Source organism: Eurosta solidaginis, chromosome 2 (assembly GCF_040869045.1).
Source record: "Eurosta solidaginis isolate ZX-2024a chromosome 2, ASM4086904v1, whole genome shotgun sequence".
Classification (NCBI taxonomy): Eukaryota; Metazoa; Arthropoda; class Insecta; order Diptera; family Tephritidae; genus Eurosta; species Eurosta solidaginis.
Window position 1 is genome coordinate 96,770,945 of NC_090320.1, and position 15,193 is coordinate 96,786,137.

General features: G+C 37.1%; 1 protein-coding gene across 4 annotated transcripts in view; it reads right to left on the reverse strand.

Moving 5' to 3' along the window:
* The window catches only part of Eato (Engulfment ABC Transporter in the ovary), an 854,933-nt gene that overhangs the window by 777,845 nt on the left and 61,895 nt on the right, over window positions 1-15,193 (reverse strand). For all 4 annotated transcript variants that reach the window (XM_067766015.1, XM_067766013.1, XM_067766012.1 and 1 more), the window contains exons 4-7: window positions 918-1,171; window positions 609-834; window positions 407-556; window positions 170-348 (exon numbers count right to left, since the gene is read on the reverse strand). In XM_067766015.1, coding sequence (XP_067622116.1) covers window positions 170-348; window positions 407-556; window positions 609-834; window positions 918-1,171 — 809 coding nt within the window. The remainder of the gene's footprint in view (window positions 1-169; window positions 349-406; window positions 557-608; window positions 835-917; window positions 1,172-15,193) is intronic.

Sequence of the window (15,193 nt, forward strand, 5' to 3'; positions counted from 1 at the left end):
GTTTCGATAGAAAGCCATTATGCTTGATGCTACGTTTTTTAGTGAAATTGTATTTTATTAATAATCATACTTGAATCTGTTAAAAAAATGGTTGGCGTTTGTGAACTAAACGAACGATATACAGATAAATATAAATATACGGATATATTATGCTTTATATTATATTTACCATAAACGGGAGTAAATATGGTCTTTTGAAACTGACTGACCCAGGAGAAATGTATGACAAGTAGTTGTAAAGTACGATATATATTAAGCACTGCAAAATTTGAATACTATAAACTGTTAATACAGTAAATGACGTTTCAGTGATGTTTATGTTAAGTACACTAGGTCCAACCTCGCGATCTATAATTGTAAATAATTAGTATATTAAAATTGTTGACTTTAGCAAGTGAAACAATACACTTATTCGTAAAGATTTGAAAATTCCTAATTCCTTCCATGAACGTCTTTGTACTAAAAATATTTGCTACGGTGGAAACGCTTCCTTTTGAAAAGAATAGAATGTATGGCATAACGAGCAGTAAGAGTCCGCCAACTTTAGCATGAAACACTGTGAAGATTTAATTAATATACAGCTATTAACTTATTTTGCGAATGCTTACCTGAGTGGAAAAATACTGATATTAGATACGTATAGCACATCGAAGAAAGTATATAAAGTCCGAAGAGTATTATAATGTACACAATGGGCACTATTTCACTAAAAGCATGGTAAATGAGCCCAGCAATTAGTATCACCATTGTAAATGCCGCATACATCATTAATCTGATAAGGAAAAAGCTTATACCATTCAAACAGTCCATAGGGGTTGCGATAGCTAAAAACTCCTTAAAAAACATAGAAGTGATTTTTTTTTGGATTTACAAAAAAAACATGGTTTTAAGTAACGTCCTTTTTGCGTTTATTTTACCTTTATTCCATTTTGTTTTTCTTCCACTACAGGCACGAGAAATGTGCTGAGCAACAGTACATTAAATAGGATTGAATACAGCGAGCCGAACCAAATAATTCTCTGTGAATCTATGGTTTCCTGTGCAATCATAGGCATTGGAGCGATTTCAAAGTCGAAATTAATGATGTTCCCTCCATTGTGAAGTTTTATGTATGTTTTATCAATTGAATGTTGCAAGGTAATGAAGCCAGATCGTATATAGTCATCATCGTCTAAAAACATGAGTAAAATATAATACTAATATAATATGTTTTACAGCCCTTCCTAAATAAATATAAGGGTTTTCAATAATCCCAACGAAGTAACTGAAATCATTTCCTGAGCATTTACTTTAGACATACGTGCAGCGCTAAAACCAAGGTTATAACTTTTGTTATAGAATTAAAAGTATTTTTTTAGTTGAATACAGGGCTCAGGGAATAAGTTTCTCCTAAAGTTTGTCTCCAAAAATAACAGTTGTTTGTCGCTTGCTTTAATTTCGCTTAAAAATACGTTATTTTCGCGTTTTTCGCTGCGAAATAAAATTGAAAAGTTATTTGAATAAAGGAAACGGCACCAAAAAAGATATATAAAAATAGTATTTGAAATAAAATTTTGACATATGAAAATACCTCCCTGCCACGACTGATTACAATGCTGTAGGAAAGCAGTGAATTTCAAATTGTGGGTCGGCATCCTTTGGACGTGACGCTCTTTTTTTGTTTAGTAGTTTTTGCTACAAATAAAATGTTTCCTACGCTTTTTCCTTAGATTTATTTATAATTACCAAAATTATTATTTTTTTTTTCAACAAAAAAAATTCCTAAGTAGAAATTGAATTTTTCTGTTACTGGTTGAACAACCGTGAAGTTGCCAAAATTATTCTAGGAACATAATTTAGAGGAAAAAAAATATATGTATTTTACAGCAAAAATATAAAATTTTTGCTCGTCAATAGGCAGCCGTTAGGTTGCCCTAATATTTTTATGGTCATCTTCCTTAAAAATAATGCCTAAATTGTCAAACCGACTTCAAAATTTAGCTAATTATACTTATTAAATGCTGCCAGTCGAAATAGTTGCAGATTTTTATGTAGTGTGACTTTTTGTTGATGCTGCCATTTGAGAATTATAGCCCGCCGGTCGGGAAAATTATAGCTTTGTCCATAAAAGACCGGAGGTGATAGGATCAAAAATATTATTCCACTTATGCGTGTATTATGCTGCCAGTCATGCTGTTTATTCCACCCTTTTTATGCTCTAACCGACTTCATTAATTTCTTCCCAATTATCTAGCACCTCATCACCACTGGATATTTCTGGCTGGCTAAGGACGTAGATTTGTGTTTAGCACCAACTTCATTTGCTGTGACTCCTTTTGTATACCAATTCAAACGTTATTATGTTGTTATGTAGATAATGATTTTGGCTGGAATATTGCTGGTGCCGCTGGTTGTTCTCCGCCAGTAGTATCCTTGCCAGAAATGAATTTAGGCTGAATTATCAGCCAGCAGAATCAAAGGAAGGATCGCCATATAAAAGGTGCGTTTTGAAGTTTAAGTATGAATTGCCTTTATTCAAATATTGTCAGCTTATTTATACTAAATTATTCTAAACATATTCTTACATACATATTTACTTTAAACTTTACATTCTAATTCTAAACATATTCTTACATACATATTTAATTTAAACCTTACATACTTACATGTCTACATACATATCGACACAAATATGTACCTTCATATTTGTTATGATTTGTGACGTCTGTGGGAAATGTAGTATCAGCAAATTTGCCTAAATGCGAATTTGGTTTGGTCGCACGGTGCACACACATCTGTACTAAATCTTGGCAATTGCGGTATCAGCAACAATTAGTAAACGCACCGCTTTTTGTTGATTAAAGTTTAGACTCATTTTGTCACAGGGTGGCACATTAAGTGGTTTACACGTTTTGGCATTGCAATTGTTGGCTGTTTACACTACACTACAAGTAAAAATTTACCTACATCAAATTTCTATTCGCTTGAATAAAAAAAAATTTCAATATTATTATAATGAATAGAAGATCGGCCTAAAATAAATTCGGAGGTTATCGCGCCTTACATTTATTTATTTACTAGCCGGACCCGTGCGCATCTTGCTCAACAAAATACAAAACATAGTTGCGAGCTATGAAGATACAAATTTATTTTTTCCATATATATTAGCTATTTACACATTGATATTAAAGATTCTAGCTACATATTTAAATATTTTTTTAATAGTTTCTTGTGGTGGCATCATGGCGTTCGATGAGGACTTTCAATTCTTCGCATATAGAAATTTGCGGCAAACTCACCTTCCCTTTGTGACAACAAATTGAGGAAATGTTATTGCTAACCTCCCATGGATTAAATTTCGCCGTGCAGAACAGACATTGTTGGTCCATACGCCTAACGCTATGTGGTTCTACTGAAATGTCGAGACGTGCGCAGCGATACGTTTTTGCAAGCTTTTCCTGCGCCCTCGTAGCGTTGACATCACTGCTTAGTCTATGACTGCTGCAAATCACTTCTACGCTGAACTATCGCCTGTTCACTTTGTTCCTGTTAGATACCATACGCTGACTTAAACGCTGTAGATCAATATTTCTTTGCTGACTTGTTTGACTCCGTCTAGCGTTTTGCCATTTTTTCGCTCAGCTAAGGCATTAAGGTCCTCCTTCTTGGTATTGTAATCTTTGGATATTAATAAAAAAAATTTAATTTAACAACTTACCACGTATGTATGTAGGTATTTAACTTAATCGGTTTTCAAAGTTTCAAATCAAAAATTAACAGAAATCAGCTGTTCTTATTTGCTTATATGCGGCTACGATGTCACCATCCAAATTATGAAAGTTGTATATAAAGGTCTCATACCAAATATCAAGAGAAAGCACCTGTTCCATCAATGAATCATCTATCAATAACAACTTACATGCGCTTGCGCTGCCATCTGGCAAATGTTAGCAACTGCCGGTAATGCAGTGTTAGTTCTAATCAAATATTCATAATAGTGCCATAGTACAAATAGATTTCTTTGCCTGCTCACAATCGTTTATTTTTAACAAATAATTTTTATAAAATATAGCTAAACAAAAGGACTACGACCAATAATTCCCAAAACTCGCTAATAGCACGAATCTCATCTTTACAACCAAAACTTTATTTATAGATTTGGATTCCAAATAAGAGCAAAAAAGGGACCTGCACATTAAAACAGCAATTATAGATAATATATAAGATTTATAAAGCGGCTACATATGTGCAAATTAAAGTATATTAATTAGAATTTGAGTTTTTTAAAAACTCGACTTATTTGTTTCGATTCAGCTTAAAAACTAAACTATAATTCACATTTGATTCATATTTATATACTTCTTCATACTAATATAAAATGAGCTCCCAGTAAACTGAGCTCGTGAAATTGGAGAACCCCTAAGTGTATGTGAACCAATTCACACACCTCAAATTTCCTAAAAGAATCAGATTGCAATATTTGAAGCATCCTGTTTATATTGTGGCGATTATTAGCATCACTATGCTGTTAGTAAATAATCACAACAACAAACACAGCAAGCAGCACTCTTCTGTACATGTACACATTAAGGAAAGCTACTCCTACGTATATAGAAGGTGACAAAGAATATCTCACATACACATGTAGTCATCAGTTAAGAGAAGACATACACACGCATATGGCTAGAAGAAAAAAATAAACTACAAATATACATGTATATAGCTGGGTAACCAAGCATGAGGTTCAGCTATTCTAGAACACATGATCGTGAAACGACTAGACCTTAGAATTGGCGAACGAGATAACAGAGTACAAAAGCAGCGCAAGCTGAGGAATCAGTCATCAGTTTGATTTAAACACGCTATTAGTTGTGAAGTTAAGTATAATTGTGAAGTGCTCCCAAAGTAATTTAAGTAAAGACCAGTTTTCAATACTGAATATTGGAGTTATTTATTCGACAGTTTAGGGATTCGAGCGTAAGCGGAAGGTGCATAATAATCAGGATTTCCCTAAATTACTTACAATTGGTGTCAGAAGAGGAATTGTTGAATAAATTCCAGAGTTGCAGAGCACAACAAGGCCATGGCTAAGTTGAGTGAATTAAAGATCCAGCAACTGCAGGAGTTGGAGAACCGTGGACTGAATACAACCGGCACGAGAGTTTATGGAGTTGGACGGAATTAGTGTGGAGGATTATGTCTTTCAATCTGATGGGGAAGAGGCAACAACGAAAATAGAAGAGAAAAAGAAACACCGCAGACAATGGCGAACACAGACTTGAATATGATGTTGGCTTCAATGTCATGACAAATATGGCCTCCCAACTAGGATCACAGGAGACACGCATTTCAGAAATGTCGTCGCAAAATGTCACCTCAACTGGAAAAACGGAAGACATATATGGCATCCCAACTGGAAGCACAGGAGGACGTATATCCGAAATGTTGGAGCAAATTTCAGCACAGATATCATGGAAGTAGAAAGGCCAGACTAGGTGAACACAATATTGGAGGCACTGAAAGGATCGCAAAAGGAAAGTGAAAAAGTTATCAAGTTCTTCAAATGCTAGAAGCCATGTAACATTGCACATCATTGCGGTTTTCACCCTAGTGGTTCCAACAGCATGGCTGGTCTTAAGTACAAAGCTGGAGGAGATGAGCAAGAGCGAGCCAGATGTAAAGATCGAGAACTTACCTTATCGAGCAGTCTTACCATGAGAGGAAATGTGGGTGGCAAGGAGCGTGTACTGACTGTAGATACGGATGCATCTCATTCATTAAACCCATTTGATTTGGTCAACAGGAGAGTAAAGCCATTACCTGGAGCAAGATTGCGTACGGTCACTGGCGAGTATAACCAAGTCCAGGGAGAAGTGGTATGTGAAGTCTTAATTGGGAAGGTCATGGTTCTACAGAAATTCTTTGTGGTAGAGATCGTTGATGAAGTCATATTGGGAGTGGATTTCTTAGTTGACCATGGCAGCAGGATCGATATGCAGAGAAGGATTATTTATTTATTTATTTATTATTGTCTACCGAATAGTTCTAACAGACTCATTAATTAAAAAGTATAAAGAGACTAGCCTTAAAACTACTTATCTCTAAACTGAAATTCAAATTTTTAGCATATGAATTGCATATTCGAACGCATCTTGTGAGTGGCTCATTGAAACCATAATTGGTTGCATGAAAAATTACATCGAATAAACGAGTTGTCCTTAAATTAAGACTTGATGAGTGAACATGTATTAAATTAGAAATGGGTTCACAGTTGATTCTAGAATTCATCACATTATACACAAAAATAATAGAAAAATAAGACCTTCTCTCTTCCAAACTTTGTAGACCTAGCAACTTGCGTCTGCCAATATAGTTTGGAAGCCCATCAGGCCATGACAGAGGACGCAAAGCCATTCTAGTGAACACCCTTTGCACCTTTTCAATTATAGAAGTAAGATTTTGATAGTAAGGGTTCCAAATTATACAGCAATAGTCCAATTGACTACGCACTAAAGATATGTACAGCGCTTTGAGAGTAAGTGGGTCAACAAAATCCACAGTGTTTCTGCGTATATAACCAATCATAGAAAAAGACTTCGACACCACATGGTCTACATGGTTGGAACAGGTCAACCTAGAGTCGAAAATAACCCCTAGATCCTTAATAGTATCTTTACGGCACAATTTTTGTCCATTTAGTACATAGTCGCAAGTCACTGTCTTAGACTTTTTAGCAAACGTGATGACGCAACATTTACTAACATTGATGGAGATGATTTAATATACACCAATTAGAAAGATTATTTAGATCAGACTGAAGACTAGAACAGTCAATTGTATTTTGAATTTTTAGGAATAATTTAACATCATCCGCAAACATAAGACAATCCGCAGTTGAAAATTGATCAGGAAGGTCATTAATAAATAGTAAAAAGAGGAGAGGCCCAAGATGTGTACCTTGGGGGATACCTGATCAAGCATGTATGTAAGTTTGAGATCTAGCGGATTCCATTTGGACGAAAAGTTTTTGTCCCATAAGAAAACTTGAGAAAAAATCTAGAAGGTTTCCGTTAATGCCGAATGCTTTGAGTTTTTCCAAGAGAATGGAGTGGTCTACCTTGTCGAATGCCTTAGAAAAGTCAGTGTAAACTACATCTAACTGTGCTTGGCTCTCAAAGGCGTTAACTATTTTGTTTGCAAGTTGATCTCGAGGGTACAAATCCGTGTTGATGTATAGAGATATATGATTGAACGTGATCGTACAGTTTAGCTTTGACCACGTGATCGAAGATTTTTGCAAAATTACTTTGTTTCACAATGGGTCTATAGTTAGATACGTCATTTCGGTAACCCGATTTGTAGACTGGCAATATTGTGTAAAGCTTCCAAGAGTCTAAAAAGATACCTTTACTTAAGCACTTATTGAATAATTTAGCGATGGGAGTAGATATGATTGAGTTAAATAGCCTGAAAAATATTGGAGGAAACCCCTCGTGATCAGCTTTTGAGCTGTTTTTTAGAATAGATATTGCGTTCGCAACATCCTGTGGCGAGACGCTAAAGCCATCAACTTGATCCAATGTCAAGGCATTGGGCGTTGCATAGTCACTAGGTGCATGAACTTCATACACTTTTTGAAAAAAATTGGCGAAGATATTACAAGAATCAACTATGTTGTCGGATACAGTACCATCGTAGGACAGGGTAGTTGGAAACCCACAACTTTTCCGTTTCGTGTTGATGTATTGCCAAAAACTTTTAGGATTTTGTCTCAAGTTGGATTCAATTCTAAACTTATGTTGCTTGTAGAGAAAATTATTAAAACAATCAAGGTCCTTTCTTAGACGGATGAAGACTGAATGGTCGGCCTCTGAAGCCGTTGTTTTATACTTTTTGTAGGCTTTATTTTTTAAATTTTTGAGGTGACACAATCTGTGATTGAACCAAGGAGGCTTATTGTTGGACCTTAACTTATGTTTAGGAACAAAATTTGAAATCATAAGAGTAAATATCTGGGTTATCTTGCTGTATAATAACTGTGGATCATCTAGGGAGTCTAGAAATGACCAGTCAACATTATTAAGATAATTATTAATTCCAGTAACATCTGCTTTATTATAGTTATATGACTTGGTATCATCAACGACGTTCTTATCGAATTCGTAGAATTGAAATTCTATAGTTAGTGCTTTCTGATGAATACTATTATTTAATAATGGTGCAATGCATTCCCCACAAGAAGAATTCAAATCAGCAGAAATAAAAACTAGGTCTAAAAAGCGATTTAAATAATTAACAATAGAATTAATTTGATTTAAGTTATAAGATAATATATTGCTCACAAACAGTATATCGATATCTGATCTCAAATTGGATGGTGAGGTTAAATTATCAGTGGATATCCATTCAATATTACCTAAATTAAAGTCACCAAGGTAAATAAGTTCATCGAATTGAGTTAAATTATTGTATACCAAGATTAGGTTGGCTAAATGCTTTTCATAAACATCAATAGTACTATTGGGAGGAATATAAGACAATACAATGAAAATACATTTTGATTTAGAAAATTTAACTTTAACACAGATCTGTTCAATCTTATAACCATATGAGTTAAGATCCACAGCACTACTGCACAAGTCATTTCTAATAGCAATCAGCACTCCACCGCCACGCTCAAGCCCTGAACTTTCAGGACAACGATCCAAGCGATAAACATGGTAGTAATCATCAAAAAATTCACAGGGTGAAATATGTTGATTTAACCACGTTTCACATATCACAACAATATCATAATCATGAGCACATACGTTACGCCGAAATTGCGTTGATTTTGTTCGCATGCCGCTGACGTTGTGATAATACATTGTATACTTTGATGTCATGTTAGTTGAAGAAGTAGACGCATTGTGGTTGTCATTGTTCTTGGACACTTGGTTTGGCGGGTCGAAAACCCCGAAATGGTTGGACCCTTACATTGTTAGGCCACAACTTAGCATTAAACAATGATTCATACTGAGATTCATAAATACCCAGTTAAAAGCTTATTCTGTTGGGAGAAGCCTTTTCGGTATTATTGCTACTATCACTATCGGCGATTTTTTTTACTAATTTAAAGCACCGCAAAGAATTCTTATCCAGATTTGTTTGTTTACAAACATAATCCAGTATGCTGTCAGCGGTAACAGTTGGTTTGAAAGACGACAAGTGAATCCATTTAAATCGAACAGCAACATCCAACTCATTGTTTATGTTCGAACCGATAATAACAGTGTGTTTGTTTTTATTTGTTTTTATTTTGCGCATTGTTCTTCTTTGCGTTGTTCTTATTAGCAGCTGGTTCAGGTATATATTCAGCTTGCTTGGTAGGAAAAGTTGCGCTCGCAGTAGCAGCGTTAGTTTTAACTGCATTTGCATAAGAAACACTAGCAACATCCTCGGCAGCGGCTTGAGGTAGAACATCCGAAGAATTTACTGCGCTCGAGTTCTGTTTATTGTTATCAGTTGTTACGTTGGAAGGCAAAGGCGAAGAAATTTGCTCACTTGTTTGTTTAGCAGCAAGTTCAGTCACCTTTGCTTGTGATCGTGTAGTGATACTTCTGCTATTAACACCAGTATTGTTGGTGGGCATATTATCATTATGTATATTTATGAAGGCTTGAACGAAATCGTTAAGTTAATCTATGTTATTAAGCGCATCATCAAGTTTATCTTTGCTAAATGGAGCAATTTTGTCACAACACTTGTCACATTTAAACACAATATTTTTGTTTGTGGATATTACGTTTAAACAATTTGAATTCAGTTTAGTGCACTTTAGGTGTGTTTTTGAACAACAAATATCACACGCAAGGTGGTCGTTGGCTGAACATTTAGATTTGCATTTAATGCAGTTAGACATTATGAAAACGTACTAAAACATTACGCACAGCGAGAGCGATCGAAAAACACGTCTGCACTCGACGACAGTTAAAATATGGCGAATATTAGCACCAATATGCTGTTAGTAAATAATCACAACAATAAACTCGGCAACACTTATGTACAAGGCAACGAAGAAATATCTCACATACACATGTAGTCATCAGCCGAAGTAGTTACTCACACATACACACACATATGGCTATTTATTTATTTGTTTATTTATTTATTAACAGCCATATGACATATAATCCTTTTGATTTTATATAATTCTTATTAAATATATATTTTACAATAATTATATAATAGGTTTTTAAATTTCTTCAAATTATTGCACGTTTTAATATCTACAGGTAGCTCATTAAAAATTTTCAAGCCTTTATAATACAGATCTAGCTTTGCATTTTCTGTCTGGGCAACGTGGTAATGCGAAATTGTGTCTATCTCTAGTAGGATAGGTGTGTAGCTTAAGTTCTCTCTCAGGTAGCCCGGAAGTGCTCCTGTCTTAATGTTGTATATATATGTCATCGTGTGAAAGGAGATTAGTTGTTTTACGTTCAGCCATTTAAGAGTGTTCAGCATTGATGAAATACTTGTGTCGTTCCGCGCGTTGAGTATATGCCTCATTGCTCTATTTTGCATTTTTTGCAACTTGTTTATTTGTGAGTCCGATGTGATAAACAAAACACTGGCACAATATATAAAATGGGGTTCAATGATGGATTTATATACTAATATTTTATATTTCCTTTTTAAATATTTGCATGTTCTTTTCATAAATCCAATTTTCTTTGAGATTTTACTCACTAAGTGGTCAACATTATCACAGAATTTTAATTTATTGTCAATTATGACGCCGAGATATTTGCATTTCTTTACCTCCCTAATGGTTTCGTTTTTTATACTTAAAGTATGTGGTTCTAAATTTAGTTTTTTTGATGTGGATATAACCATGTAATTTGTTTTTTCCACATTTACCATTAACTTGTTTTTACACAACCAAATGTAGAGAGAATTCAAGTCCTCCAGCATTTTTTTCAAAGGTTTTTCAATTAGAAGAAAATTTTTCTAAGCGGTGTCGCCCATCGGCAGTGTTCGGCAAGCGCTCCGGGTGTATTTCTGCCATGAAAAGCTCTCAGTGAAAACTCATCTGCCTTGCAGATGCCGTTCGGAGTCGGCATAAAACATGTAGGTCCCGTCCGGCCAATTTGTAGGGAAAATCAAGAGGAGCACGACGCAAATTGGAAGAGAAGCTCGGCTTTAGATCTCTTCGGAGGTTGTCGCACCTTACATTTGTTTTTATTTTTTTACTCCCAAAATTTACTAACTAAAGACCATATTGAAATACTGAATATTGGAGTTATTTATTCGACAGTTCAGAGATACGAACGTTAGCAGAAGGTACAAAATATGCGGAATTTCCCAAAATTCGTTACAATTGGTGTCAGAAGGAGAATTGTTGAATGAATTCCGAAGATTTTGAATACAACTTGGACATGGCGAAGTTAAGTGAATTAAAGACCCAGCAGGTTAAAAAGGAGTTGGAAGCTCGCTGCTTGAATACTAGTGGCAACAAATCCGAGGTACAATCACGCCTACGGGAAGCTATGGAATCTGAAGGAATCGACGTTGATGAACACACTTTTCATCCTGATGTGGAACAGTCGTCAACAAAAATGGAAGAAAAAAACGAAACACCGCACATATAACATCCAAGATGTAAACACAAATAGAATCCCAGGAGACATTCATAACAGCCAAGATGGAAGCACAGGAGGCACGTATATCCGAAATGTCGTCACAAATAGCATCCAGGATTAAAGCACAGGATGCACGTATATCCGAAATGTTGGGACAAATTTCAGCACAGGTATCATCGCAGAGCTCTGCACAGCTGGAAGCCCGTATGGACAAAAAATAAAGCAGTTTGGGAACAAAATCGGGGCCGAGGTAGATGCTGTAATAGGTCGCATACAGGAGCTGCAACTAAATCGTCCAGCTTTTTCAGCAAGCAGTCCGAAGGTAAAAACTCCATCTGTTGACGGCTCTGTTCCTTTCCAGGCTTTTAAGCTTCAATTTGAGAAGACGTCAGCAGTGAACAACTGGAATGCAGAAGATAAAGTTGCTGCACTGTTCGTGGCATTGAAAGGGCCTTACATACTATTCCATAATACGAACGTAACAGTTATGAAGCATTGATGGCCGCTGTCGAGAGACGTTATGGAAGCGAGCATAGGAAACAGATATACGAAATTGAGTTGCAAAACCGTTACCAAAAACCGAATGAGACTTTGCAGGAGTTTGCGTCGGATGTTGAAAGATTGGCTCATCTCGCAAATGCAGACGCACCCATGGAATACACCTAAATTGTTAAGATTCATAGCTTTATAAATGGAATACGTGATGTCGAAACGAAAAGAACTACATATGCGAATCCAAAACCAACATTTGCTGAAACGGCATCACATACACTGACTCAGGAAACAGCCTCACTTATGAGTAAGCCTGCGTATAAAGCCCATCGTGTGGAAGTAAAAAGGCCAGATTGGGTAGACACAATTATGAAAGCACTGAAGGGATCACAACAGGAGTTATGAAATGTTTCAAGTGCGGCGACTCAGGTCACATTGCACGTCATTGCAGCACGGACCTAATAGTTCCAACAATGTGGGTTGCCGTAGACGCACAGCTGAAGGAGATGAGCAAATCTCCAAGTCCCCTTAATCGTTAAACTAAAGCGAGTCAGCCGCAAGGGGCGACATTCCATCATTCGATCGGATTTAGTCAACACGAAGATAAGACCATTGCATGGAGCAAGGTTGCGTACAGCCACTGGAGAAGACACCACGGTTCTAAGAGAAGTAGCAAGTGAAGTTGCAATTGGGAACGTCAAGGTACTACACAATTTTATAGTGGCAGAGATTGTTGATGAAATCATAATTGGAGTGGACTTCTTAATCGAACAAGGCCTCAAGATCGACATGCAAGGCAAGACGATGCGATATAAGAACATGGACGTGCAACTTAATTTCGGCTACGAGAAAGATTACAGCAGTAAACGAGTTCTGGTGGAGGAGATTCAGCAAATACCACCAAAATCGGAGGCAGTAATCTGGGAAAAGGTTGCTGGAGGTTGTGGGACAAACAAATTGTGGGTTGTAGAGGCAGCAAACAAATCAACAACGAAAATAATTGTAGGAAAAACCCCGGATACGACTAAACAGGATGGCCGTATTCCGGTAAGAGTGCTCAATGAGTTCAAATCACCACTCAAACTTACCAAAGTAGTAGTTATTAACTGTGAACAGCTCCAGGAACACGTTTCAACTAGCAAGACTGATCCTACAAATTACATAACGGCATGGACGGAGGGGCTATAGGAAGACTATCAGAGTAAGGCAAAACAACTGCTCCTAAAGTACGAAACATATTTAACCAGGATGGTTCCAAACCAGGTCGCACCAACGTTGTGAAACATCAAATTGACACTGGAGATGTGAGGCCGATCCGTCAAGCTCCTCGTAGTGTTCCACTGGCGAAGCGGGAAGTTGTGAGTCAAATCATATAAGAAACGAGCGACGACGGCGTCATCCAACCATCAGCTAGTCGATGGAGCTCATCGGTGGTACTTGTGAAGAAGAAGAATGGAAAAATTAGGTTTTGCGTGGACTACCGCAAGTTGAACGACGTTACGAAAAAGGATAGCTACCCATTGCCAAGAATTGACGATACTCTTTACTCGCTATCTGGTACGAAATGGTTTTCCACACTAGATTTGAAAAGCGGCTATCGGCAAGTGGAGGTGAAGGAGCAAGACAAAAAGAAAACAGCCTTCAGTGTCGGAGATGGTCTTTGGCAATTTACAGTGATGCCTTTTGGACTTTGTAATGCACTAGCTACTTTTGAGAGACTCATGGATCAGGTATTGAAAGGACTACATTGGAAAACAAGCTTGGTGTACTTAGACGACATCAGCGTATTGGGAAAGAAAGAATTGATGAACATCTTAAGAACTTGGAGGAAGTTTTCCAGAGAATAGCTGGCGCTGGTCTGAAACTAAGTCCCAAAAAATGTTCACTGTTTAAAAAGGAAGTAAGTTATTTGGGTCACAAGGTAACGACAGAGGGCATCTGCACTGCGAATGAAAACATAGAAGCTGTAAAGGATTGGCCAAGACCACAGAACCTACATGGAGTGAGAAGTTTCCTTGGGCTGTGCCCATATTACCGCCGATTTGTACCAAATTTTGCCAGCGTAGCCCATAGCCTCCACGAGCTTACACGAAAAAATAAAGATTTTGAATGGAAGAAGGAGCAAAAAGTGGCTCTCCAAACATTGAAAGAGCGTTTGTGCACTGCCCCAACATTGGCATACCCGATACCAGGAGTAACGTTTATTCTAGATACAGATGCGAACGGATATGCTATAGGAAGCGTTTTATCCCAACTGGTCGATGGACATTAGAAGGTAGTTGCATATTACAGCTGATCAATTGGAAAACCAGAGATGAACTATTGCGTTACACCGAGCGAGCTGTTGGCATTGGTAGAGTGCATTAAAAATTTTAACAAGTATCTCTACGGGAAGTGATTCAGCGGCAGGACAAATCACGCAGCGCTGAAATGGCTCCTGCAGTTCCGTAATCCAGAAGTTCAATTGGCACGGTGGATCGGGCGACTACAAAACTATTACTTTTCCATTAAGCATTGAATAGGTAGTACCAATGGAAATACTGAAGCAATTTTCAAAAGCTGATGATAAAGAAGACATTATAGATATCCGGCTAATGACTATAACGTGTACGGATGATTGGGACAAGGAACAACTAAGGAAGTGTCAGCTAGAAGAACAGATCTGCCACATGTTATGCAAGGGCTCGAACGAAACGAAAGACCAAATAGAGGCGATATCAGCGGAGATTCTTATTGCGAAGTCATATTGGGCACAGTGGAACAGTTTAGAATTCATATCCGGTTGCTTGCATCGAGTATGGGAGACTGACGATGGTCAATGTAAGAGGAAACTGATAGTTGTTCCCAGGAAAAGGATTCGTGACGTTCAAGGAGCTACATAATGGTCCAAGTGGAGGTCATCTGGGAATCACAAAATTAAGCAGAAATTCTATTGGGTTGGTTGCCGTTAGTCGGTAACTGATTGCATTGCCAAGTGCGAGGTTTGTAGCAGAGCGAAAGGGCCCAACCCGAATTCATGACCAGATGAAGCAATATATCACAAGTGCACCATTTGAGAAGATCACTATGGATGTCGCAGGTCCATTTACTACTAGCAACCG